Source organism: Lampris incognitus, chromosome 14 (genome assembly GCF_029633865.1).
Source record: "Lampris incognitus isolate fLamInc1 chromosome 14, fLamInc1.hap2, whole genome shotgun sequence".
Lineage (NCBI taxonomy): Eukaryota > Metazoa > Chordata > Actinopteri > Lampriformes > Lampridae > Lampris > Lampris incognitus.
Genome location: NC_079224.1, coordinates 28,854,724 through 28,882,090, shown reverse-complemented (window position 1 = coordinate 28,882,090; position 27,367 = coordinate 28,854,724). Strand labels below are relative to the sequence as shown.

Sequence of the window (27,367 nt, the reverse complement as noted above, 5' to 3'; positions counted from 1 at the left end):
CCAGACTGACAGTGGACGGGTACAGCAAGGGCTTCATCGAAAGATTTGTGAACTTTTTGTTATGGTGTGATTAACCTAACCATATTAATGTTCTTAACCACTTGGGGTCTCTGATGACTTTTATTCTCCACAGGTTGTCTTGACACATTTATGAGTTTTTGAATTTTACTGCCTCTCAGAATTAATTGAAAAAGACCAACTGTGCAAGGGAAATTCACTTGAAAATAAAAACAAGCCAGCCTGTGTGTTTGAAAGAAGACGTTTTTTGTGTTAGGATGGAAATATATGACTTTTAGTTTGTAACGCTTTTCAGCTTTGGTGAAAAAGGGATCTGCTTGTATGTACAGAATGAACCTCATCCATCCATCCATCCATTATCCAAGCCGCTTATCCCAACTGGGGTCGCGGGGATGCTGGAGCTTATCCCAGCAGTCATTGGGTGGCAGGCGGGGAGACACCCTGGACAGGCTGCCAGTCCAATCACAGAGCATGAACCTCATGTGCACTAATATTATCAATAACGCAGCGAGATCTGCCCCGTCAGCACAGAGAAGCAGATCCAAACAGGCGGCAGGAGGGGCTGGTGGTAAATGAGCAGCAACAAAACAAGCAAAGGGCATCGTCTGGTTTTCTCCAGTTAGGTAGCCCACCCTTAAACAGGGGCGATACTGATTGGTGTAGTTAACACATGGCTGATGTGTTTTGTTTTGTTTTTGTCTACATGGTGATGCTGGTCGCCTGGCTCGGGTGCTGGGTTCTTCCGGCAGCATCTGGACACTGCTTGGCATCCTCTTCATCACATTCATCATATTTCATATAATTCCATTAGTATAATTCTGTTATCCCAGGGCGTCCAGGTAGCGTGCCAGTCTACTCCATTGCCTACCAACACGGGGATCACCGGATCGAATCCCTTTGTTGCCTCCAGTTTGGTCGTGTGTCCCTACAGACACAATTGGCGGTGTCTGTGGGTGGGGAGCCAGATGCGGGCATGTGTCCTGGTTGCTGCACTAGCGCCTCCTCTGGTTGGCCGGGTGCCTGTTTGGGGGGGAGGGGGAACTGGGGGGAATAGCGTGATCTTCCCACGCGCTACATCTCCCTGGTGAAAGTCCTCACTGTCAGGTGAAAAGAAGTGGCTGGCGATTCCACATGTATCGGAGGAGACATGTGGTAGTCTGCAGTCCTCCCTGGATCGGGAGAGGGGGTGGAGCAGTGACTGGGACAGCTCAGAAGAGTGGGGTAATTGGCCGAGCGCAATTGGAGAGAAAAAAAGGGGGAAATTTAAAAATAATAATAATAACAATTGTGTTATCCTCTTTCAATGTTGTATTCTGTAAATTGTGTAAACACAACATCCATTGTCTGTGAATGTTCTCATTCATCCAGGTCATGGTTATCCAAAGGAGTTGAATCAAGTGCAACTGGACTTGGTATATATCCCTGAAGACGTTTTGCCTCTCATCCAAGAGGCTTCGTCAGTTCGTGCCTTTCTGACTAGACCAAGCTAGTCCAGACTAGCTTGGTCTGCGGAACTGAGGAACTGAGGAAGCCTCTTGGATGAGAGGCAAAACGTCTTCACGGATATATACCAAGTCCAGTTGCACTTGATTCAACTCCTTTGGACAACATCCATTGCACATCTGTCCATTTTGGAAGAGAGATCCCTCCTCTGTTGCTCTCCGAGGTTTCCTCTTAGCTTTTCTCCAAGTTAAAGGGTTATTTTAGGGAGTTGTTCCTTATCTGATGCGAGGGTCTAAGGACAGGATGTTGTGTTGCTGTGAAGCCCCCTGAGGCAAATTTGTGATAATGGACCTTACAAATAAAAATGGACTTGACTTGATAACATGGCTGGGGCCACCTAGTTCACGATTCAGAAAGAATTTCTTGACTGAACTCCCGCCACCTGTATCAGGATGATTTTTACCATCTGACCACATGAGACTCAATGTGATTAATTTCACTTCAGTAAAGACATTCAATGTCCTGAGAGAAAAGAACTTGAGACATTTCAAGGCCTTTCTTAGAACTGACACTGTTTAAGCACAGTTAGATGGAGGGCCCTCATAAGGCCATGGTTAATTTGACAAAAGGCCCTGCGTACCATCCCCCCCACACACACACACACCTTGCTTAAAGACACACAAAAACCCCCACTACCCTCTATGTAGGTGTGTGTGTGTGTGTGTGTGTGCTTGCTTGCAGACCCACCTAGGACGGTGACAGTGGCCCGGGCGGTGCGGACAGGCATGGTGAATATGGAGCAGGTGTACTCGCCCTCGTCGGACAGCTGCACTTCGGAGATGGTGATGGTGAGCTCCGTCGGCGTAGAACGATTCAGCTGGATACGATTATCCCTGAGCGCTAGGGGTGGGGGGAGGAGAAGAGAAGAGAGGTGTGTGAGAGAGGGAAGAGAGGAGGAGATGGGAGGATTCAGGTTAGGACAGGGAGGTGTTGAGAGGAAACGGTTGTGTATGGGGGTTGCGAGAGAGAAGCAGAGGGGAAAGAAAGGGGGGGAAGAGGGGAGAGGAGATAATGGGGAAAGGAGGAAGAGTGGAGTAAGGAGGTGAGAGAGAGAGGAGAGGAAGAGGAGTTAGGTGGGGTAAACAGCAAAGGGATGGTCATGAGTTGGGGGGGGTGACGGAGGAAGAAACCAATGCAATGAGAACAAAAGAGAACGAGGAAAGGAGCAGATGAAGAATTTAAGTAGTGTGAGGAATACAAACAGAAATAAAAGAGGAGAGAAAGAGAGAGCAAGGGGGGGGAGACAAGAGTAGGAGGGGCATTTGGAGAGAAATGATGTAAGACAGTTGGGAGGAGAACGGTGGCGGGGGAATGGAGATGAGAAAGGGTGCGTGGATGTGAGAGGAAAAAAAGAGATGCGAGAGACAAAATAAAAAAGAGAGAGAGAGAGAGAGAGAGAGAGAGAGAGAGAGAGAGAGAGAGAGAGAGAGAGAGAGAGAGAGAGAGAGAGAGAGAGAGAGAATGCAAGGGGAGCAAATTGAGAGTGAGCGGTGAGAGCGGAGAGACGGGGATGGAGGAATAGGTGGGGGCGAACAAATAAACAGAACAGTTTAACCGTTTTAAAAAAAGCAGTTGACGACAGAAAGCAACAGACAACAGTTAGGTGGGGGGGGTGTAGCGGTGGTGGGTGTTGCAAGGAGAATCAAAAGAGACGGGAGAGATCAGAGGGAGATGGAGGAGGTGAGGAAGATGGTAGGAGGGTAGAGCGGGCGGGGGGGGGGGGCGACATAAATGGCTTTGTCACTAAAAAGAAATACAGCCATGAAAAGAGACAGTAAGAAAAGACACGGAAGGAAAAAAGAAGAGGAAGAAAGAGAGAGAGCGAGACAGAGAGCGAGAGAGAGGAAGCCGGATATGATGATGATGATGATGATGAAATGCTACGAAACAACGGTTCATTTCCGTGATAGTGATGACCTCTACTGTGCCTTGCGGTGTAATTGCTCTGTCTCTCTATCCATCACCCTCTTCCTCTCTATCTGTCTCTTCCTCTCTCTCTCTCTTCCTCTTGCTCCCTCTTCCTCTCCATCTCGCTTCCTCTCGCTCTCTTCCTCTCCATCTCTCTCTTCCTCTCTATCTGTCTCTTCCTCTCTCTCTCTCTGTGCATGTCCGTCTCCAACTGTCCATCAACGTGTCTGACTGTCTGCCTTTTGCTCTGTCTGTCTCTGTATCTGCCTGTTTGTCTACTTCTCTGTCTGTGCCTGTCTGTCTGTCTCCCCTCTCTGTCTGTTTATCTGTCTCTGCTTCTTCGTTTGTTACTGCCACTGTCTGTCTGTCCGACGGTCCTTCCGTCTCTCTACCCGTCTCTCTGGCTCTCTGCATTTCACATGGTCTTCCTGTTTCTACCTGTCTCCATCTCTCTTGTCTTTCATTCTGTCAGTCTGTTTCACTATCTGCATCTATCTCCATAATATCTTTTTTTCCCCCAGACTGTTTTATTTTTTGCCTCGCTGTCCACCCATGTCTCTTGATGTCTCGCTGCCTTTGTGAATGCTGTAGTAGGAGGGATGTGTTGGCCTGTCTCGTGTCATCATGTAACTGTGTCTCTATCTTCTTCTTATGTGCTCTATCTTCTCTCTCCCCCTAGTTGTCTATCTCTATTCCTTCCGTCTGTCTATCAGCCTGTCTGCATGTCTCTATATGCCAGTCTCTTGCTGTCCATGTACGTATTTCTGGCCCCACATCTTCCTGTGTATCTAATCTCAGTTTTTCTGTCTGTCCCCCAGTCTTTATTTATTTACCCCCCCTCCCCCCTCCCATCTTTTCTCCTCAATTGCACCTGGCCAATTACCCCACTCTTCCAAGCTGTCCCGGTCGCTGCTCCACCCCCTCTGCCGATCTGGGGAGGGCTGCAGACTACCACATGCCTCCTCTGATACACGTAGCGTCACCAGCCGCTTCTTTACACCTGACAGCGAGGCGTTTCGCCGAGGGGACGTAGCGCGTGGGAGGATCACGCTATTCCCCCTCCCCCCGAACAGGTGCCCCGACCGAACAGAGGAGGCGCTAGTGCAGCAACCAGGACACAGCCACATTCGGCTTCCCATCTGCAGACACGGCCAATTGTGTCTGTAGGGACGCCCGACCAAGCTGGAGGTAACACGGGGATTCGAACCGGCGAGCCCTGTGTTGGTAGCCAATCTTTTTTTTTTCTTTCTGTCTGCCTGCCTCCTCTCGCTACTCTCTATTTCTCTTGGTATTTTCCAGTGTTTTACTCAACACTACTTTATCTTCACGCTTTATCACTAAGCAAGGTCAGTATATCTGTCTTCATGAGCTCCTCTGTGTGTGTGCATGTGTGCATGTGCACGTTCATCGACTACAGCCACATGCCCCCTGGTCCCAGCACAAAAACGATCGGTCTCCTTGATTCTCTTTCCTCTCTCTTCCCCGCCCCCCTTTCTCTCCCTTTTCCTCCTTGTTTTCATCTCTCCTAAACCTTTTTTTAACCCCCCCCCATCACAATGAATATTGTTCGCCAGCGGAGGTACAATGGATCTTTAAACGCAATGCGATATCTAGTTACGGGGGGTATTGATCTGGGGGGTCCTGAAAACAGAGAAAGCGGCTGGCACTGTGTAGCTAGCCTGAGACGCACAGTTTAGCTAGCCTGAGACGCACAGTTTAGCTAGCCTGAGACGCAGTTTAGCTAGTATGAAACGCACTGTGTAGGTAGCCTGAGACGCACAGTTTAGCTAGCCTGAGATGCAGTTTAGCTAGCTTGAGACGCAGTTTAGCTAACCTGAGATGCACAGTTTAGCTAACCTGAGACACACAGTTTAGCTAGCCTGAGACGCAGTTTAGCTAGCCTGAGACGCAGTTTAGCTAGTATGAAACGCACTGTGTAGGTAGCCTGAGACACACAGTTTAGCTAGCCTGAGACGCAGTTTAGCTAGCCTGAGAATGCACAGTCTAGCTAGCCTGAGAAGCACAGTTTAGCTAGCCTGACACGGAACACAAAGAGCCAACAGGTCACTGCTGCTCATGTGTTCTGTAAAAGCGCTGTGCACAGGCAATGAGTTGTGCTTTGCACTGATAGAAACTAAATTAGTGGAGTGAGTGTGCAATTTGTGTTGGGGAGAGACTAGTATATGTGTGAATGTGTGTGTGCGTGCACACGCATGTGTTGCAAGTGGTGGGAGTTTGAGGCGTTCCTGTGTGATCTTTGGAGGGTGCCCAGTCTTGCTGATCTCAATGATGAATGTGGCGACTAGGGGAGGGAGGATGTGCACATTCATTAAGTGAGTGTGCACAGGGACAGTCATGTTTCTTGAGTGAGCGCATCTGTGTGTTGTGCGTTTTATTCTGTCTGTATGCTGTTTATGTGAGTGTGTGTGTGTGTGTTTCTACAGTATGTTTGTGTGTGCATGGGTGAATTATGCATGTATAACCCTGTTTGTGTGCTCAATATGTGTGTGTGTGTGTGTGTGTGTGTGTGCACGCAGGCGAGTTTGTGCATTTGTGTTACTTACAATTGTTTATCTATGTGTGCATTTGTGCGTGTGCATGTGTGCATGCGTGTTTGGCCAGAAAATGTTCCTGCTCTGTGGCTCGACCTGAGACTCAATACTCCCTGAAGATTCAACAGTGGAGCTGGTCACACCAGTTATTTCAGCCTCCTCTTCCTGTGCCTCCTAGTCCTCCCTCTATTTCTCTCATGCTCCTTCAACCCCTAAGGCTCGGGAGGGGGGAATTCATAATTCTGTCGCAACACACTTGCGCGCGCACACACTCACACGCACACACACACAACTGCTTACATTATACAGTACTTTCTTTCCTTTTTAAGGTTTTTTCACCCATTTCTTCTTCGGTCTGACTGTCTTCCCCCTCTAATTTGCCCATCCTTTGTCTCTATTCCCTTTCCTTTACTGACTGATTCTGCAGCCTCTCTCTCTATCTCTCTTCCTCCATACTTTCATTCTCTCCATCAACCTAGCTATTCCTCTGCATCTCTCTTTTTCGGCCACATCCATCTCTTGTCTCTTTTTTTTTTTGCAATCCTTCCTGTCTTTGCACCCCTCCTTTCTCTGACTCTCTCCTAATCCTCTCCCTCCCCCTACCTCCTTATCTCTCTCACTCCCTCTCAAACCATCTCACTCTCTCACCTACACACGCCACCTGTAACCCGCCATCTGTCTCCGAATATTTTCACCAGCTCCCTAATTATCCGGCCTTTCCAATGGCTGATCTGAGTTCAGTGACCGCGACCCTCCCTTGATCATGTCCTCTCTCATCATCTGAGGGAGTGAAAATGATCAGGAATCAGCACGCCGACTCCAGGAAGCTTGATAAACATGGAACCCTGGTCCGTTTCACCCACCCGGTCCTCCTTCTCACTGTTCTCGTTGTATCTCACTCTCCCTTTCTGTTTGTCTCTCATGCTCTTTGGTACCACTTTACAATAAGGCCTACTTTATAAAGCGTTTGCTGCATTAAAGGTTAATAACTCATTTATTAATGAGTTATATATCAGTAATAAGATGTTATAACAAATTTGTAAAACCTCTTTTTGGGTTGCCAGGTTTGGAGCCCACATTTTATCAAATGAGCGAGTCCCCTTAGACATTCTCTCGGAAACCACTTGACCATCGAGTGAGATGGTCTGTATTCTCGGCACAAAGTCAAACATGTTTTCGGTGGATGTCGGACACCCAGATTGTCCTTGTGTCTCTAATTCTGTTTGTGATATTCATGGACTGGATCTCAAGGCGCAGGCAAGGTGAGGAGTGCGTCCACTTTGGGAACCTCAGAACTGCATCTCTGCTCTTCGCAGATGATGTCGTTCTGTTGGCTTCATCAGAACGCGACCTCCTACACGCACTGGGGCGGTTTGCAGCTGAGTGTGAAATGGCCTAGATGAGAGTCAGCATCTCCATGTCTGAGGCCATGGTTCTCTACTGGAAAATGGTGGATTGCTCACTCCGGGTTGTGGATGAGTTGTTGCCTCAAGTGAAGGAGTTCAAGTATCTCGGGGTCTTGTGCACAAGCAAGGGTAGGATGGAGCAGGAGATTGACAGGCGGATTGGTGCAGCATCAGCAGTAATTCGGACGTTGTACAGGACCGTTGTGGTGAAGAGGAAGCTGAGCCGGAAGGCAAAACTCGCAATTTACCAGTCAAATCGAGGACTAGAGATTCACAAAATCAGCGAGTGACGTACGAATGAAGACACCAACAGTTTCCGTGGCTAAGTGGTAGTGGTCAGTTTTAGGGTTAAGGTTGGGTACTGGTTAATAGGGCTGTCAATGACGATTCCAAATTTGAATATATAACCAAATTGTAAAAAGAAAAAATATATTCTGAGTGTGAAAATTAATCTTCGTTTGTCGGGGGGAAAACCCAGCACTACTGCGGGTTGTACATTGTGAATTCTCGCGAGAGCCTTGGCCACTTTACTGAATACGCTGCATGACGGACAGGAGTCACGCAACATCACTTTCATTGGTTAAAAAGGAAATTAAGGTCAAGCTGAAACGAGCGAATAATTTAACAGCAACCATGTGGTAAAGATGGCAGAGTTCAGGTCCCAACTTGGCCGTAGAGTGATTTTCGATTCTAACAATCTAAAAAGCCCCGTTTCGAAATACTTCAGATTTTGCTCAGGAAAACTGTGGAACCTCGAGATAAAGTCGCATGGAAGCTTTGTAAACTACAGTTAGCTTACCATTCCACCATTAGTAACCTGAGGGCACATCTCGCAAGAGAGGCCGTGGTCATTTGGGTGCAGCAAAGACGGAAAAGTACTATCAAACTGTTCATTTAAACCAGTATGAATATTACCTAATCTGTATAAGAATTAGGCTATCGAATGAACACATCAATTACGAACATTCACCTCGCTCCGACAGACAGCGCGTTCTCACTTCTCCCTCTAGTACCAACCACAGTGCAGAGAGCGAGAGAGAGCGAGAGAGAGAGAGAGAGAGAGAGAGAGAGAGAGAGAGAGAGAGAGAGAGAGAGAGAGAGAGAGAGAGAGAGGTCTATTGTCTTTAAATGAAGTTCTACTGTATAGGACATTTTATTTATTTATTTTGTAATGCGTAGGTATGTAGATCTGAAGAGACATGGTCATGTTGAAATAAATATACCTATATAAGTCTCTTGTTGTATTGGTTTGTCCTCTTATGAACATAATGCGCAAGAATATATTCGAATGGCTCAAACCTATGTGTGTTTTTTAATAATCAAACATCATCTTTGGCCAATTTTGACAGCCTAATGGTTAAGTTCAGGATTGATATTAGGTAATGGTTAAGTTTAGGGTTAGAATTAGGGTCAAGGTTAAGTTCAGGTAATGGTTAAGTTTAGGATTAAGTTTAGGTAATGGTTAAGTTTAGGGTTAAGTTTAGGTTTAGGGTTAAGTTTAGGGTTAAGGTTAGGTAATGGTTAAGTTTAGGGTTAAGTTTAGGTAGCGGTTAAGTTTAGGGTTAAGGTTAGGGGTTAGGTAATAATAATAATAACTTTATTTATACAGCACTTTTCTAAAGCAATGTTACAGTAAAGGGTTAAGGTTAAGTAGTAGTTAAGTTTCAGGTTAAGGTTAACTTTAGGGTTAGGGTTAGGTAGTGGTTAGTAGATATCGTTTCTTAGAGAACGTCTATGGAGACCCTCCCCGATTTATAACACATAAAAGAGCTTTTTGATCATTAATATAGTAATCCCCCCCCTTTTTTATCCGGTCAATTACCCCACTCTGCAGAGTACCACATGCCTCCTCCAATACATGTGGAGTCGGCAGTCACTTCGTTTCGCCTGACAGTGAGTGAGGAGTTTCACCAGGGGGGCGTGGGAGGATCACGCTATTCCCCCCAGTTCCCCCTCCCCCCAAACAGGCGCTCGAACCGACCAGAGGAGGCACTAGTGCAGCGACCAGGACACATACCCACATCCGGCTACCCACCCGCAGACACAGCCAATTGTGCCTGTAGGGACGCCCGACCAAGCCGGAGGTAACACGGGGATTCGAGCCAGCGATCCCCATGTTGGCAGGCAACGGAATAGACCGCCACGCCACCCGGACGCCAATGAAGTAATTACTAACCACTTATAAAATATTTATAAAGTATCTCATTGTAAAGCACTACCATTTTTTAAAATGCAACATTCCACTATGACTGGATATTCATTAATATCCTGTTTTTTGTTCTGGGTTTTTTTTGGGGGGGGGGTGTTCATCGTGGTCTGTGGGGCAGAGGCATGTTTTCAAACATTTCATGAGTGCAAAGACAACAGATATTTTTCCATCCGAACCATCTTAACTAATTTTCGCTCTCCCTGTAACTCGTTCTTTAGATCTCTTTTTACATGACATGCAGACATGACGGGATACTGTCACTTGCGTTTTAATATCCTGTGTTTTCACGCCGTGCGATCGGAGATTCGCTCATGTCGGAGCAGAGCTGAAAATCTCCTTGTCAGGTCTGACATTTCCACGTTTATTTCACCTGCGGAATGCAGACATGCAAAGAAACAATAAATGTTAGAAGTGCTCTGGGGATGTTTTTGGAGGTTTGTTTTTCTTTCAAGAAATAATTCAACAAGTTAAGAGGGATTTTAACTGCAGTACGTGAAACCTGCCATAATTTGAAATCCCCGCTGAGACTCATCACTGTACTAAATTGTGCGGAGGGAGGACGCGTGTTTGTGCGCTGATTTTTTTTTCAAATGGAGGATACCGACGTCATGTCCACACTAACTTGAATAAACTTGCAAATGCATATTTTTCTCCCCTCGTTCTGGCCTTCCATCCACACCAAGATGATATTTTCGACCACTGAAAACATATGGTTTTGAAAAACGATCTCCAAATTGGCTGAACCTGAAAATGCAGGTCTGGCGTTGTCGTACGGACGGGACATATGGACCTTTTCGTAAGATGCTGCCTTATGATTATCATGTTATCGGTGAGAGTCTGTCGGTTCGATTTGATATTGATAAACTTTAATGATCCCCGTAGGGAAATTAAGCTCTGCATTTACCCATCTTAGGTGTGTAGCTAGTAGCAGTGGGCAGCCGCCGTGCAGCACCCGGGGCGGGGACCAACTCTGGTTCATCTTGCCATGCCTCGGTCAGGGGCACAGACAGGAGTATTAACCCTAACATGCATGTCTTTTTGATAGTGGAGGAAACTGGAGCACCTGCAGAAAACCCACCGCAGACACGCGGACAACATGCAAACTCCACACAGAGGACGACCTGGGATGACCCCAAAGTTGGACAACCCCAGGACCTTCTTGCTGTGAGGCGACAGCGCTAACCACTGCGCCGCCGTGCCGTTCAAGCGGTCTGTACATGCCCATCAGAGAAGACTCCAGCAGTTTTTTTTTCTTCTGTTGCTTTTGCATTTCAATGTGGATGGCCAAGGCGCATCCTGGTGTCACAGTAGCCCATTTCGTTGCCTACCAACACAAGCATCACCGGTCCGAATCCCTGCGTTACCTCCGGCTTGGTTGGGCGTCCCTACAGACAGTTGGCTGTGTCTGCGGGTGGGAAGTCAGATGTGGGTATGTGTCCTGGCCACTGCACTAGCGCCTCCTCTGGTCGGTTGAGGTTCCTGTTTGTGGGGCGAGGGGGAACTGGGGGCGAATAGCGTGATCCTCCCACGTGCTACATCCCCCTGGCGAAACGCCTCACTGTCAGGTGAAAAGAACTGGCTGGCAACTCCACATGTATCAGAGGAGGTAGTCTGCAGCCCTCCCAGGATCAGCAGAGGGGGTGGAGCAGCGACCAGGACAGCTCGGAAGAGTGGGGTAATCGGCCGGATACAATTGGGGAAAAAAGTGGATGGCGAACTTTTTGAAAACGATCTGTAACTGCCAGGCAAGGCAAGGCAAGTTTTTTTGTATGGCACATTTCACACACAATGCCAATTCAAAGTGCGTTACATAAAGCATAAAAATTACATTAAATGAGAAATGCAGAATGAGATCAAAAAAGAAATAAAGCTATTAAAGAGTAAAAACATAAAAATCGAATAGAAAAATTATAGTGTGGATGGAAAACTTTCGCCCTTTTTTTTTTTTAAATGAAAAGGGTGTTACGACACTTCTCCGGTTTACGACGTAGTCCGACTTTGACATAAATATAAAACAACCCAGATGGATCAAATTTTTCTATTTTTTATAATAGCAGCTTTTCGTAGTGTTTGTAATAGTAGATTTAAGTAGCTTTTAAGGGGTGTTTGTAATGCAATGAGCCTGTAGCTTTGACCGACAACCTCCTCGCTCCCGATCGTTGCCGAACAAGGAAGTGAAGCAAATTCTATTGTTGCTGTGACGGTGTGTGTCCCCCCCAGAGAACAACAACAGCTATGAGTGTATTGACTTTCATTTCATTCCACTATCTCTCTGTATGTTTGTCTCTTCCCCTCTCTCTCTCTTTATGCCTGTGTCACATTCTCTCCTTTCTTTTTTTATTCCAGCACCACTGCAATGCAGACTTGAGTCTATCTCTCTGCACTCCCAATTTTCCTTCTGTTTCACCCCCTCCGCTCCCTCTCTCCTCCTCCTCCGCCTCCTCCTCTCCCTCTTGTAATTCGCTTCCCTTTTAAGTAAATAGTCTGCTGTGCTTTTGACTGCCGTCTGCTCCCTCCCCTTCTTTTCATGTTTTCCCTTCCATTCTCTCTGTCTCTCTGTCTCTCTGTCTCTCTCTCTTTCTCCCCATTACATCTTCCCTCCCGCTCCCATCCTTTGCTTCTTTTCATACTTTTCTTCTACTGTGTCCCTCCAGCTGTCTCTGCCTCCACCCTCCTCTCCTCTCTTCTCTCTCCCCCTCCCTATTTCTCTCTTTTCCTTGCGCTCTGTGGTGCACAGCCTGGGGAGACTAAATGTCACTCCCTATCCTCACCTTCCTTAGCCACCCCTCCATCCCCACGCCCCCCCATATATATATATATATATATATATATATATATATATATATAGATGTAGAAATTCCGAGTGACGGCAACATCAGGAAGCAAGAGCATGAGAAGTTAGAGATCTAGTTCTTCCCTCAGCCCAAGAACTAGATCGGGTGTGGAAGGTGAAATCCACAGTAGTCCCAGTGGTAATAGGAGCACTAGGAGCTGTGACCCCCCCCTAACTGGGAGACTGGCTCCAGCAGATTCCAGGAACAACATCTGAGGTCTTTGTCCAGAGCAGTGCAGTCCTCGGAACAGCTAAGATACTGTGCAGAACCCTCAAACTCCCAGGCCTCTGGTAGAGGACCCGAGCTTGAGGAAGACACACACCACCAAAAAAAGGGTGAGAGGGAGATTTCTATATAAAGGGCTGTCAATAGATTTAAAAAAAAACAATTAATTGCACGATTTACTGTGATTAATTGTAATTAATCAATTGTTCACTTTTTTTCTTCTTAAAACTGAAGCTTGTAATAATGGATATTTAAATGTAAAATCAAGGAGTGAATGTAGAATCAATACAAAGGAAGACTATTTAAATTCAAATGCTATTGTTTAACAGCATCCTTTTAACTTTGAACACAGATTCTCCTGTGAACTACAGATTTCCAATAAAACCATCAATGCCATCAGAGTTGACTGTCAGCTTGAAAGGCATATTTCTTATATGCACTAACAGAAATAATAACAAAACCCAGGCCTGTGTGTTAAAGTGCCAGTTGAATTTCTAAACCATCAAGGCCATTGAAATTAAGATACCAGATTAGAGGGCAATAATTTCTTGTATGCACTAATACAAATGATAATTAACAACAAAAACGTGTTCCATGTTCAAGTGCCAGCTGAATTTAAAGTGTTGTGAATTCACGACGTTCACTGGCACCTGTTCATCACAGAACTCCATATGCACCCCACGGCACAGCATGGAAGAATATCTAATATTCTCCATGAGTGGGTGAGGGCTGGGAATAAATAAAACCTACTGCTGTGAGATGAAGGTTATGCACTGTAACAGTCCAGCAAGGAGCAGAGTAGGGGGAAAAGACAGCTTTCACTCAAGTTACGAACTGACATGAGACTGTATTAGCACCATACACAACCAAATCCCCCAATATGCCTGTGAAACAGCCTCGCAAAGCCACTACAGGAAGTAAACAAAATCCAGCTGCGTTGTCATTTTTTTAATGTGTTAATTTTTGCGATTAATTTGAAGTAATTAACCTTATATATATATATATATATAGCTGTTATTTTCGGGAACCATCAATGGTGTTGATAAAAGTGCTAAACAAATGAGGAGCGGAATATCAAGATAGATGTAGGAAAAAAGTTTAATAAATAGCAGCACAAGCTTGTTTCGTGCGTTACACACTCATCAGCTGCCAATGTGGTTAAGCAACAAAGAAAAAACACAGCCAATAAATACTACGTTGCCCCACGTCACGCCCCTGGTTACGGTGCACAGCAAACCAATGGGAGGATAAAAAAACATTTGAAAAATTACAACCAATGGGTTAAGGTAGTTACGATGCACAGCAACCAATAGGAGGATAGAAAACATTTGAAAAATAACATCACAACCAATGGGGAAGGGGTTGGGGCTTGTTTTGAAAAAGCAAGGACTTACAGTGATGCTTCAAAGTTTGTGAACCCTTTAGAATTTTCTATATTTTTGCATAAATATGACCTAAAACATCACCAGATTTTCACACAAGTCCTAAAAATCGATAAAGAGAACCCAATTAAACAAATGAGACAAAAAATATTATACTTGGTCATTTATTTATTGAGGAAAATGATCCAATATCTGTGAGTGGCAAAAGTATGTGAACCTTTGCTTTCAGTAACTGGTGTGACCCCCTGTGCAGCAATAACTGCAACTAAACGTTTCTGGTAACTGTTGATCAGTCCTGCACATCGGCTTGGAGGAATTTTAGCCCATTCCTCCGTACAGAACAGCTTCAACTCTGGGATGTTGGTGGGTTTCCTCACATGAACTGCTCGTTTCAGGTCTTTCCACAACATTTCGATTGGATTAAGGTCAGGACTCTGACTTGGCCATTCCAAAACATTAACTTTATTCTTCTTTAACCATTCTTTGGTAGAACGACTTGTGTGCTTGGGGTTGTTGTCTTGCTGCATGACCCACGTTCTCTTGAGATTCAGTTCACGGACAGATGTCCTGACATTTTCTTTAAGAATTCACTGGTATAATTCAGCATTCATTGTTTCATCAACAATGGCAAGCCGTCCTGGCCCAGATGCAGCAAAAAAGGTCCAAACCATGATACTACTACCACGTTTCACAGATAGGATAAGGTTCTTACGCTGGAATGCAACGTTTTCCTTTCTCCAAACATAACTCTTCTCATTTAAACCCGAAAGTTCTAATTTGGTCTCATCTGTCCACGAAACATTTTTCCAATAGCCTTCTGGCTTGTCCACATGATCTTTAGAAAACTGCAGATGGGCAGCAATGTTCTTTTTGGAGAGCAGTGGCTTTCTCCATGCAACCCTGCCACGCACACCATTGTTGTTCAGTGTTCTCCTGATGGTGGACTCATGAACATTAACATTAGCCGATGTGAGAGAGGCTTTTAGTTGCTTAGAAGTTACCATAGGTTCCTTTGTGACGTGGCCGACTATTACACGCCTCGCTCTTGGAGTGCTCTTTGATGATCGACCACTCCTGGGGAGGGTAACAATGGTATTGAATTTCCTCCATTTGTACACAATCTGTCTGACTGTGGATTGGTGGAGTCCAAACTCTTTAGAGATGGTTTTGTAACGTTTTCCAGCCTGATGAGCATCAACAACACTTTTTCTGAGGTCCTCAGAAATCTCCTTTGTTCTTGCCATGATACACACTTCCACAAACATGTGTTGTGAAAATCAGACTTTGATAGATCCCTGTTCTTTAAATAAAACAGTGCGCCCACTCACACCTGATTGTCATCCCATTGACTGAAAACACCTGACTCTAATTTCACCTTCAAATTAGCTGCTAATCCTAAAGGTTCACATACTTTGCCACTCACAGATATGTAAAATTGGATCATTTTCCTCAATAAATAAATGACCAAGTATAACATCATTTGTTTAAATGGGTTCTCTGTATCTACTTTTAGGACTTATGTGAAAATCTGATGGTTTAGGTCATATTTATGCAGAAATATAGAAAATGCTAAAGGGTTCACAAACTTTCAAGCACCACTATAAAGGGCTGGGGGCACTGTTGAAAAAGCATACATTTAAAATATAACAAGATAACATCCAATGGGGTACTTTACGTATATCATATAGTGGAGTGGTGCTGGAGCACAGCTGGAAGAGCAGGCAGTTAAAATACAAAAATATAAAATCTAATAAATGTCACATGTGTATCATCTAATGGGGGAGGGGTAATAAAGACACTGGTTTACTTGTAATTGCAAAGCAGATATTTTTTTCCTGTGTCTACAGCTGGTGGCCAATTCATTTCTACTGTTCATGGTGGACGTATCAGGCTTGCAAATAATAGAATATTTCTCTGCCAAGCATAGCTTACATCTTTTGCTGTTAATTTAATATGCATTGCTCTTTGTGAGCATTTTCCATGAAATAAAGTAACTAATATTCTTGTCAACCAATAATCAAATGTGGCAGCTTAAGGCCATTGCATTTCTTGAATGCTCATTCCTGAAGCTACTCATATGGGCGTTAAACCTAATTTTAAAAGGGCCCTCTGTTAGTCCAATGTAAGTGTCCACTTTTCAGTTGTCTTCTCATGTCACTGATGCCTGGTAGATGACTCCCTCTGTCTGGCATTTTCCTTCAAGAGGGCACGATGCCTTAGCATGGCAGTTGCAGTTGGTGGTGTTTGTCTGCGTTGAGGGGGTCTGTGCCTTGGTCATGATGCTTCTGTTGTGGGATGATATACCCTGCCAAATGTTCAGCAGGTTATATCATCCCACAACACAACTATCTATTACAGTCACTATATATTTAGACTTGTACTGCTATGTAACAAAGTTTTTTTTTCTACATCTATCTTAATATATATATAATATAAAACTTTGTTAAAAGAAACACTTAACGGTAGGGAAAGTGCTCATATGATAACCAGTCGACTAAAGGGTCCGACCCGTTAGCAAAGGGCTGGTGAGTCTAGTCATCCGTGGTCGTTACACTACCCTCCTCCTTCGGGAAGCGCGCCCCCGCACTTCAGCATACCAGTTCCCTCACGCCACTTGGCGCACGCGCTTCTGATGGGCTCACGTCTCACCGTCCCACTTCTGACACCGATGTAGCGAATTCAGGGGGCAGCTGGGAAGCGCCGCAGCTGGGATGCGCCGCAGCTGGGATGCAAACCCGGGTCTCCCGCACCACAGGTGACTATGTTAACTAGTTGACTAAAGAGTCCGACCCATTAGCCAAGGGCTAGCAAGTCTAGTCATCCGTGGTCGTTGCTGTAATGTTGTACATATACAGACCATCAAAGAAAGCCTGACCAGCAACACGGTAATGTCATATTTTGACCCTAGCAAAGACACAGAACTTGTCATGGATGCCAGCCCTGTCAGCCTTGGTGCCATTCTCTACCAAAAGGAATAAGGGGAGAGATGCACTATATCCTACACCAGTCGTGCCCTCAGTGATGTGGAAAGACACTAGTAAACAGAGAGAGAAGCACTGGCCAGTGTTTGGAGTTGTGAACACTTCCAACTGTATGGCAACCCATACAAAGATATGGCAACCCTTTCACCCTTGTCACAGACCACAAGGCACTCGAGGTGATCTGGAACAACCTAAGACTGAAACCATCCTCCAGGATCGAAAAATGGGACTGAGACTACAGCCCTACAACTTCAGGGTAGAATACAGAAAAGGAGCGAAGAACCCTGCAGACTACATATCCCATTACCCTGTTCCAGTGCAGACAAGTGGAAACACAAGAGCAGAGAAGAATCACATTCAGAATACTTTTCGGAAGAGTATGTGAACTTCATGGCACAACACACCACACCCAAAGCAATGACTTTCACAGAAGTAAAAGACGAAACACTTAAAGACCCAGTCCTGCAGAAGGTCATTACCCACATCAGCAAGTTTTTTCTTGCATAGAGGAATTTTTGGCGCCCCCAAGAGGTTTTAGCCAGCGCCAGCTTGATTACCATTGGACCAATGGTAATCGAGTTAATAGACAGGTTATCAGTATCTTAAAAATTTTGGCTTCATATCTATGGGTCTATTTCATATCATGTTGGAGATTTCCCGCGATTGCGAAGAGTGAGCTCAGAGTGACAGTGGCATGTGAGCTCAGTGACAGCGAAGCTTGTTGAAGAAGGCAGCCGTCACATAGACAACGGAGCTTTTTTGAAGACAGCCTTCGAGTCAGATCACCTGTGAGATAAGTTTCCAGTGAAATTCAGCTTATTTTCTATGTACTGATTTGAGTATGGGCGGCACGGTGGCGCAGTGGTTAGCATGATCGCCTCACAGTAAGAAGGTCCTGGGTTCGAGCCCCGGGGTAGTCCAACCTTGGGGGTCATCCCGGGTCATCCTGTGTGGAGTTTGCATGTTCTCCCCGTGTCTGCGTGGGTTTCCTCCCACAGTCCAAAGACATGTAGGTCAAGTGAATTGGCCATACTAAATTGTCCCTAGGTATGTGTGTGTGTGTGTGTGTGTGTGTGTGTGTGTGTGTATGTCAGCCCTTTGTGACAGTCTGGTGGCCAGTCAAGGATGTCTCCCTGCCTGCCGCCCAATGACTGCTAGGTTAGGCTCCCGCAACCCTGAAAGCAGGATAAGAGGTTCGGGAAATGGATGGATGGATGGATGATATGAGTATATGTATAGCTACATATTTTATTCCGGATTGTCGGTCACTGACTGTGTAGTAGAGTTACGATACACCAAAAGCACCCCTACCAGATGCTCGTCGTCTCAACAGGCGCGCATTAATTAAATTCAGCTTGTTTTCAATTTATAAATATCATGAATAATGTTAGGCTATAACCATCCTGTTCTTAATAATAAGAATTTGCGTATTATTGTATTGTCCATGCGAAGAAAAGAGGAGGGGTTGTTGAAAAATGGTTGAGAGGAGGGAGAAAAAAACGTTTTATGGTTAACTGTTGTAAAAGACTGAATAGTTTGTATTTGGGCGGCCTGCTGTATCTACATTAGTCTTAGAGTTGAATGTTTTATATTCGTTACAGTAACACACTGTAAATGTTAGCTAGTTAGTTTCTTTTGGAGTTAACCTCACCCCCTCAACTCCAGTCCCCTCTCCCCAAACCCAACTCCCCATTATGAATTATCTTTGTCCACCTCAACCTCACTCCCTCAACCCCTCTTCCTGATCGCCACTCCCCTCTCCCCCCTTACAATGTTGTAATAAAATGATTTTTTTAACCAGTTTGTTAATTGGAGTTTCATTTACTCAAGCATAATAGACATATTTGTTTATCAAATGGTCAGAAATAACAGGAAAATGCACAGATTTCTGTCAAATAAGGCAACACAGGCTCACTGACTTTACTGTTGTGCATTGTCGCGACGCGGACCGATCATGCTTACTGTCGTGCGTAGTCACCCCCCAACGGCCCATTCTGAGCCAGGAAAAACCCGGATCAGAGACAATAAATGGCACAAAGTTGCAAGTGACACACATCCTGTGAGGCACAAAGATTGTCGTCCCTGCATCTCTTGAACACAGAGTGCTACAGCTCGCCCATGAAGGACACTGGGGCATTGTAAAGACAGAGACACTCCTCAGATCAAAGGGATGGTGTCCTAGCATTGACCTGAAAGCAGAACTCACTGTTCAGAAGACAATGTTTTCTAAATGTGGCACAATATCTGTCTCTCTCTCTTATGTAACATTCCTCTTTTTTACAGTCATCACTATATTCCCCTCTCTCGCTCGCTCTCTCAATCTCTCTCTCTCTCTCTCTCTCTCTCTCGCTACTGATGCCATTTTCTTGGCTGGGTTTCTCTTCAGAAAAAAAAAAGATTTAAAATTAAATCTCAGCAGACTACCTAGCTAGGTAAAGGTTAAAAAAATAAAATAAAAATATCCTTCTTTCTTTGGTTACTTAACCCTGATGACCTCTCTTCCTCAGCTCCGCTCCCACACCCTTTCATCTCCTGTCTCTCCACAGTAGCTTCTGCTCTGCAGTGTGGGGGCCTCCGCTGTGAGGCGGTGTCATTCTCAATTTTCTTCTTCTACCATCTGCAGCCAGCTGCCCACACTCCATCCCCACCCCCCCCCCCCACACGGGCTTCCTCCGTCCACGTTTTTATCTCTTCAGAAGTACTGCGTCTGCTTTGCAGGCAGGGGGATGGGGGTGATAACTCTTACTCTCTCTCTTTCTTTCTCGCTTTCCTCGATTGCACTCCATCCATCCATCTCCATCCTCTCCCTGTCTTCATCCTGTACTCCTCCCTCCTTTTCTCTCCATCTCCTCTTCCAAACAAAGCATCTGCTCTGTGGTCATGGAACTTTGCAATGAGGAGTCATCGCCCTATTTCTTTCTCTCTCTCTCTCTCTTTCTGTTTTCCTTTTCTTCCACCTCCCGCTCCCCTTCATCTCACTCGCTCTCTTGTCTCCATCTAACTCACACTCTTTTCTTCCTTCTCTACAGGGAGCACAGTGCAGAGCATACTGTGCATGGTTGAGGCCTGTGCATCGGAGACTCTCTCTGTCAGTCTCCCCAGGTCTCTCCTCTGGTGTGCCTCCCCTGACCTCTCTCCGTCCCTCCTCTCATTCCTCCATCTCCCACTTTTCCCCTCTTCTCTCTCCCAAGTGCTGTGCCGGCTGTATAACATTGAGCCATTGCGGTAATGAGTTTGGCTTTCTCTCTCTCTCCTTACATCTCCCTTTCTCCCTGCCTCCATACCTCTTCTCCCCTCCTCCCTCTCTCCATCCGCTCTTCCCTCTCCAAGGGAGAGCATCTGCTGTGCCATATTAATGCCGACTGCATAAATGACCTATCCCACTCTGTCACCCCTCCCAAGCCTTCTCTCTCTCTCTCTCAATCTGTCCTTCCACCTATCTAGCTATCTATCTATCTATTTAGTACCTATGAATCAATCAATCTATTTATCTATCTAGCTATCAATCTACATATCTAGTACCTGTGAATCTATCTATCGATTTATCGATCTATGTCTGTCTCTCTTATCCCTTTGAACTGTCATGAGGAGTCTGTCTCTTTTTTCCTCAACAATATCCCTCTTTCTCGTTCTCTCTCCATCTGCTAGCCACTTAGTCTGCTGTGCAGTGCTACACCCTCTTGGTCTCTCTCTCTCTCTCTCCCCCTTCTTTCTCTCTCTCTTTGCTGCTGTCTCCCCAAAGTAGAGTGTCTCCCTCCCTCTTTACCCTTCATCGGGTGCCTCTGTCTCTCTCCCTCCCCCCGTCTCTCTCCTCCAGCAAAATACAGCCTCTGCTCCACATCACCATGAAGGTACTATTCTTACTCCACCCTTCTCTCTCTCTCCCTCTGCCTATCTGTCTGTCTCTTTCCATCTGCTGCGCTCTCTCTCCAAAATGAAGTGTCTACCGGGCAGAGATGACTTCACTCTGGTCTCTCATCTTGCCCTCATCTTCTTCCTCTCTTCTCTCCAAACCGCAGGACTGGCTGTGCAGCGCTGAGAGCACAGCAGCAGGCAGCTGTCGCTCTCCGCTGCTGCCTGTTCTCTCTCCTCCACACCCGGGGCGATCCGTAATCAGTTTCATCGAGTCAAACACAAGACTCTTTTTTTCAGTCCCCTGTGATGCTAGTGAGAACCAAGAGCAATTTCACAATGAAAAATAAACAATACTCATGAACAGACTGTCTGCTCAAACTTCGTCTTTTATCATTCTTGGAAAAAAACAAGCGTGCCGAGAAACCAATCCATCATTAGGACCTCTTCAGATTTAACACGATATGGTTAAACGGTATTTGAGGCTTGAATGATATGATGGCCTTGGGTTTAGATATTATATCATATTATATCACGATATGATTTATGACATATTTTAGATAATGATAATATGATTTAAGACATCTTTTCAAGCCCCGCAGACACTCAGCCATACATTTATCACCCCTCCCCTCCCTCGGCCTCCCCTCTCTTCCCCATTCTGCTTACTTCAAATTTTCATCTTTTGCCCAATGCGGCAATTCGTAACTCTTTCACTTAGTACTCTATAAATAAAGGCTTTTATAACTAATTCCCCCATTCTCTGTACATACCTGTGCTTAGCACAATTCATGGTCGTGGGAAGTTGGAGCACATCCAAGCTGGCACTGGTAGAAAGGCAGGAAGATATGCTGGAAGTCCACCATGGGGCAGACACACACAAATACACCTATGGGCATTTAAAGTTTCTAGTGCACCTAATTTGCATGTCTTTGGACGGAAATTGGAGAGTCTGGAAGAAACCCAACTGAAACATGCCGACTTCAGACACCGAAGGGCTGGGATTGAACCCAGGACCCTTTTGATGTGAGGCAACAGTGTGAACAACTGAGGCACTTTGCCACCAGTAACTACATGGTGCTGTTGTGCAGTGTTGGAGCATAGCTTGGAGAGTTGTCCTTCTCTCTTGCTACCTCCTATTTCACAAGCCTGTTCCCAACCCATGCTGTCATATATCGACGGTTTTACCAAAGCGAAGATATATGACGTACAAGGTGCCCTTCAGCGTCTGTATGAAACATGGCAATATAATGACGACTTCCGTGTCTGTGCGAGACACGCCAGGTTAACCTCGACCAAACCTTAACCCTTATCTTTACTACCTAAACTACCAAAAACTTAACCACTACCACCACCCTAACCGTAACCCTAAACCTTAACAACCTAAATCTAACCCAAAACTTAACCTCGGCACAACAGGGTGGCATGGTGGTGCAGTGATTAGTGCAGTCGCCTCACAGCAAGAAGGTCCTGGGTTCGACCCCCGAGATAGTCCAACCTTGGCGGTCATCCTGGATCGTCCTCTGTGTGGAGTTTGCATGTTCTCCCTGTGTCTGTGTGGGTTTCCTCCGGGTGCTCCGGTTTCCTCCCACAGTCCAAAGACATGTAGGTCAGGAGAATCGGCCATACTAAACTGTCCCTAGGTGTGAATGTGGGTGTGTGTGTCAGCCCTGTGATGGTCTGGCGGCCCTTCCAGGGTATCTCCTCGCCTGCTGCTTAATGACTGCTGGGATAGGCTCCAGCATCCCCGTGACCCTGAGTAAGGATAAGCGGTTTGGATAATGAATGAATGAATGAACTTAACCACTACCTAAACTTAACCACTACCTAACCTGTATGTCATTTATAGTCATATATTGGGCTGGAGTCTATGGGGCACCAACCACGTCTCATACAGATGCCAAAGGGTACTGTGCTAGTCATGTGTCTCCACTCTGGAAAAGTCTTTCAATAAACACTGGATCCAGATGAACTGATTCAACCTTCTTTGGCTTTGGAAAAGTGTTAATATATGACACTGTGGGATGATTTATTTTACTGCTTTAACTCCCATATCCTCTTCCTCTCTCCACCTCTCTCTCGCTCTCTCAGTCCTCCTATAAAATGGAGGCCTGCTGTTAAGTTGTATCACAGCAGAGACGAGACTTGTGCTTCCTCTCGCCTACTCCTCTCACTACCTTTCTCATCTCCCTCCCTGAAAGAAAGAAGAGATCTTGTATCTCAATGGGACCTTCCTGGCTAAATAAAGGATATACAAAATAAAATAAAATCTCTTTCCTCATATCTAGAGCTTCAGCTGAACAGTGTGCCAACTCTCCCAAATCAACTCTCTTCCCCTGTCTTTGTCTTTCTTGTTCGTCCTTTCCATCTCCATCCTTACATCCTGCTAACTCCCGCCTCATTCATAATTACTAGCTGAAGTACCTGCCACTCTCCGCAAACAGTACTAACTGACAACTCTCAAACACTCCCACAAAGAGCTAATGTGTTCCTGTGCTGACAGTCACTGCTTATAGTGTCTGGAAATTAGCAACACAGCTGTGAACTACAAATAACTTTTCTTTGTCCGTTTGCAGTCTGGCGTTTGCTAACCATTATCCGCCCAGAATATGAAAAGTATTGTGACTGTTTGGCGAACAAGAGAGACAAAACTGGCGTCCGGGTAGTGCCGCGGTCTATTCCGTTGCCTTTTCCAACACGGGGATCGCCGGTTCGAATCCCCCGTTACCTCCGGCTTGGTGAGGTGCCCCCTACAGACACAATTGACTGTGTCTGCGGGTGGGAAGCCGGATGTGGGTATGTGTCCTGGTCGCTGCATTAGCGCCTCCTCTGGTCAGTCTAGGCACCTGTTCAGGGGGGAGTGAGAACTTGGAGGAACAGTGTTAGTCCATGGGCCAGAGCCCAAAATTTCCTATTTCGGTACACTCAAGGTGGCAAAACTTACTTATAATTTTTGAAAGGATCCATGTCTGTAGATGATATTTTGGTATGATAACCATTCGTGAGTGGCAGCTGTATCACAGTTATCAGCTCATGAAGTTAACCACCCCCTAAAGTAAATTGCATTTTAGACGCTGGTGCATATCCTGGTTTAGCCTCATGGTCAGGACATTTTTCAATGTTCTATAATATTGTCTTTGGTATCATTTTAAAGGGGACCTTCTTAGCTTTCATTCAAGCCCTGTTGTGGATATTTCTCACAAATATAGAGGTCACTTGAGCTCTTCAACCCGTCAATAACACACATCTTTCTGCAATGTTCGCCTAAACTATATACTTTCTTTTAGCCCTGTGGCATCTAGGAATATCAGGGACACAAAACACAAAAACTGGAATACTCACAGGACTGTAAAGATTCAGGAAATGTACAATACACCCATACTATTTCATTGTGTGAGGTGATTGTGAACCTTAAATTAGAAGGGCATTATTACTAAGAAACTAACTAGACCAAAGCCAGTTAGTCCATGGGTCAGACCAGATATCGATATCACCCAAGGTGACACAACTTCACTGGTGCCATTTTATTTGGTACACTAACAGAAGTAAAATAATACATGATAACCTTTCCAAATGAGCAGCTATTTCATTTTTCTTTCAGGAAACCTGTTTCTGTGCCTCTCACAATTGTGTATTTGCCCAGATTTTTACAAATATAGCATTTCAACACCCCTGGTACTGATTAGCCTAGCTTAAACTCTGGGACAGTTCTTAGTTGGCCAACAACCAAGGATAACCAGTACTGTGCACTTCCATTCATTGTGCTAAGCTAGGCTAACGTGCAGCCAGATAGCTTTCTACTAAACACATATAGAGGCAACTGGTATCTATCTTCTTGTCTCACTCTGGAGAAGATTGTAAGCTAATTTCCCATAATGTTAGCATGTTCTTTTAATGTATATGTTAATATGATTAGTTAAAGTGGCTACGAGGAACTTTCATCTTGTGTTGATTTTAGCGGCCTCATGTGGACAAAATACAGCTGTTGCATAGCAACTAGGTAATGTATCTATTTGTGGCTATGTAAGATAAATAATGGTAATATGACGCTGGTGAAGCAAAGTAAACTTTGTTTTAGTAGTGTTCATACACCTAAGTTACATGTATTTGTTTGTATGTGGCAGGTGAAAACTGACTGAATATGGCCACTGGTGAACAAGCAAGTTTTTACCCAATACCAAAGCGCCCACGGGTGGAGTGCATTATCCACTGTTCTGATGATACAGATAAGCTGGTTTCACTACAAAGTGTCGACTCATGGAGAACTCTGCTCAGGGCAGCTCAGATACGAAATCATGCACCAGTTTTGAAACTGGCAAAAGACATTCCTGAGGGACAGATTCCAGCAATCTACTACCACAGAAAGTGTCGCAGTATCTTCACTATGAAGCAAATTCTTGATGGCCTCCTTGCAAAAGAAAAGAAAAGTTGTGTCTCTGCTGAAGAGAAACAATCTAAGAGAGTAGCTCGACATGCTCCAAGTACATCTAGGACTTATGATGCAGAGTGCATATTTTGTCAGAAAAACAGCAAATATTCCAAGAGACAGAATACGAGAGAAGTACTGGTGCAGTGTCGAGAACTGCGAGCTGATGCAAAGATCAGGAGTGCAGCCACAAAGAAAAGGGACAGCAGAATCCTTGCCATTGTGAGTAGAGACCTTGTAGCAGCTGAAGGGCACTACCACAGGTCATGCTATAGATTTTACACCAAAGAAGAGGTTTCCAAAGGAGAGGTTGCCAGCAATGAAGATGATGATGCTGCAGCCCAGTATGAAGCTGCTGTGAATAAGGCATACAATGAGCTGTTCCTCTTCATCAGGATGGAGCTTTTTGGCAATCCTCAAGTGATGACAATGACTGATCTCTCTTCTAGACTGGTAGCTTCAATGAACTCCCAAGGCATTGCCCAAGTCAAGGAATCAACCAAGAAGCACATAAGGCGAAACCTGGAGAGTGAGTTTGCTGGAGCCTTGCAGATATTCCCTGATGAGAAAGGAAAATTCCTCCTCTATCCCGATAACTTGTCCATGAGGGAACTTGCCAAAGAAAATCAGTCTCTCAAAAGGGAGCTGCAGACCCTGAAAAGTGTCAGTGCACAAGATGTTATAGCCAAAGCAGCCATCAAATTGAGAGCAGACATTAAAAGTCAAGATGTTCCTCAAACCTGGCCGCCTGAAGTCAAACCAGAAGCAGAATGTCCTACCATTCCAGAGTCGCTCATTATCTTCCTGTACTCTCTACTCACAGGCTCAAATGATCCTGATCATGCATCCCAGAGAGTGCAGTGCCTTCTGCAGTCATTTGGCCATGACATAGTATATGCAGTGACATGTGGAAATACCAAGCCTTCCAAGCACATTGTTCTGCCATTCAGTGTCAAATCGTTGACAGGAAATGTAGAGTTGATAAACATCCTCAACCGACTTGGTCACAGTGTGTCCTATTCACAGATGGAAGAGATCAACACTGCCCTGTGTCTCCAGAAACTCTCATCATCAGGGAGTGGCATTGCCCTTCCAGCTAACATCCATCCTGGCATATTCACAACTTTAGCCTGGGACAATATCGACCGTCTTGAAGAAACTGTCAGTGGTGAGGGAACATCTCACAGAGTCAATGCGATTGCTGTGCAAGCAAAGCCAGTCAACCCACTTCCTGTCCAACCCATGCCCACTGTTCCCAAAACAAAGAAGAGAAGCATTGATGGACCCCCACCAATGTTACCAACTTACAATGCTGGACAACGGGTAGGGCCACCACAAAGCAAAAAGTCAGATGCCGATACTGCAGCCAATACTAAGCTTGCCAGAGAGAAAAACCTTCTTTGGGTCCTAGCACGCATGTCACAACAAGAAGAACAGTCAGTCAGCAGCTGGACAGGCTTCAGAGATGACGGTCATCCCCGACAATATAGGCTATCTGCCTACCATCAATGCTCCAGCGACACAAATGTCTACTGTCAACGAGGTGCTTAACCAGTCACTGAGCATCATGCAGTGCTTAGGCCTGAGGAAGATTGTCTGTGTCTTTGACCAAGCCCTGTATGCGAAGGCTGTCGAGATCACATGGAAACACCATGACAAGTTCCATGATATCATCGTTAGGCTTGGGGTATTCCACACCATCAGCACACTGCTGGCAATAATAGGAAAGCGTTTCCAAGATGCTGGACTCAAAGACCTCTGCATTGAGTCTGGCATGATTGCAGAAGGCTCAATTGCTGGTGTTATGGATGGCCGCAAGTACAACAGGGCAGTGCGACTACACAAGCTCCTGTATGAGGCTCTCATGCGACTGACCTTGAATGGTTTCCTGTCCTGGTTGGAAGAAACTCACAGGAATGACATGGTTCACCTGAATGAGACACTGAAGACCATTGACAGCCTTGGGAAAGAAGTCTCACAACATGCTTTGAAGGAGGTCCTCGAGAACAGCTCTTGTACACGCATCATGGATCTATTTGAAGTCTACCGTGAGTTCCTTAGAGGTGGAAAC

The 27,367-nt window shown here is 45.4% G+C and overlaps 1 protein-coding gene across 2 annotated transcripts in view; it reads right to left on the bottom strand.

Moving 5' to 3' along the window:
• cadm3 (cell adhesion molecule 3) overlaps positions 1-27,367 on the bottom strand; it is a 113,702-nt gene that overhangs the window by 25,900 nt on the left and 60,435 nt on the right. For both annotated transcript variants that reach the window (XM_056293486.1, XM_056293487.1), the window contains exon 4: positions 2,209-2,361. In XM_056293486.1, the coding sequence (XP_056149461.1) occupies positions 2,209-2,361 (153 nt within the window). The remainder of the gene's footprint in view (positions 1-2,208; positions 2,362-27,367) is intronic.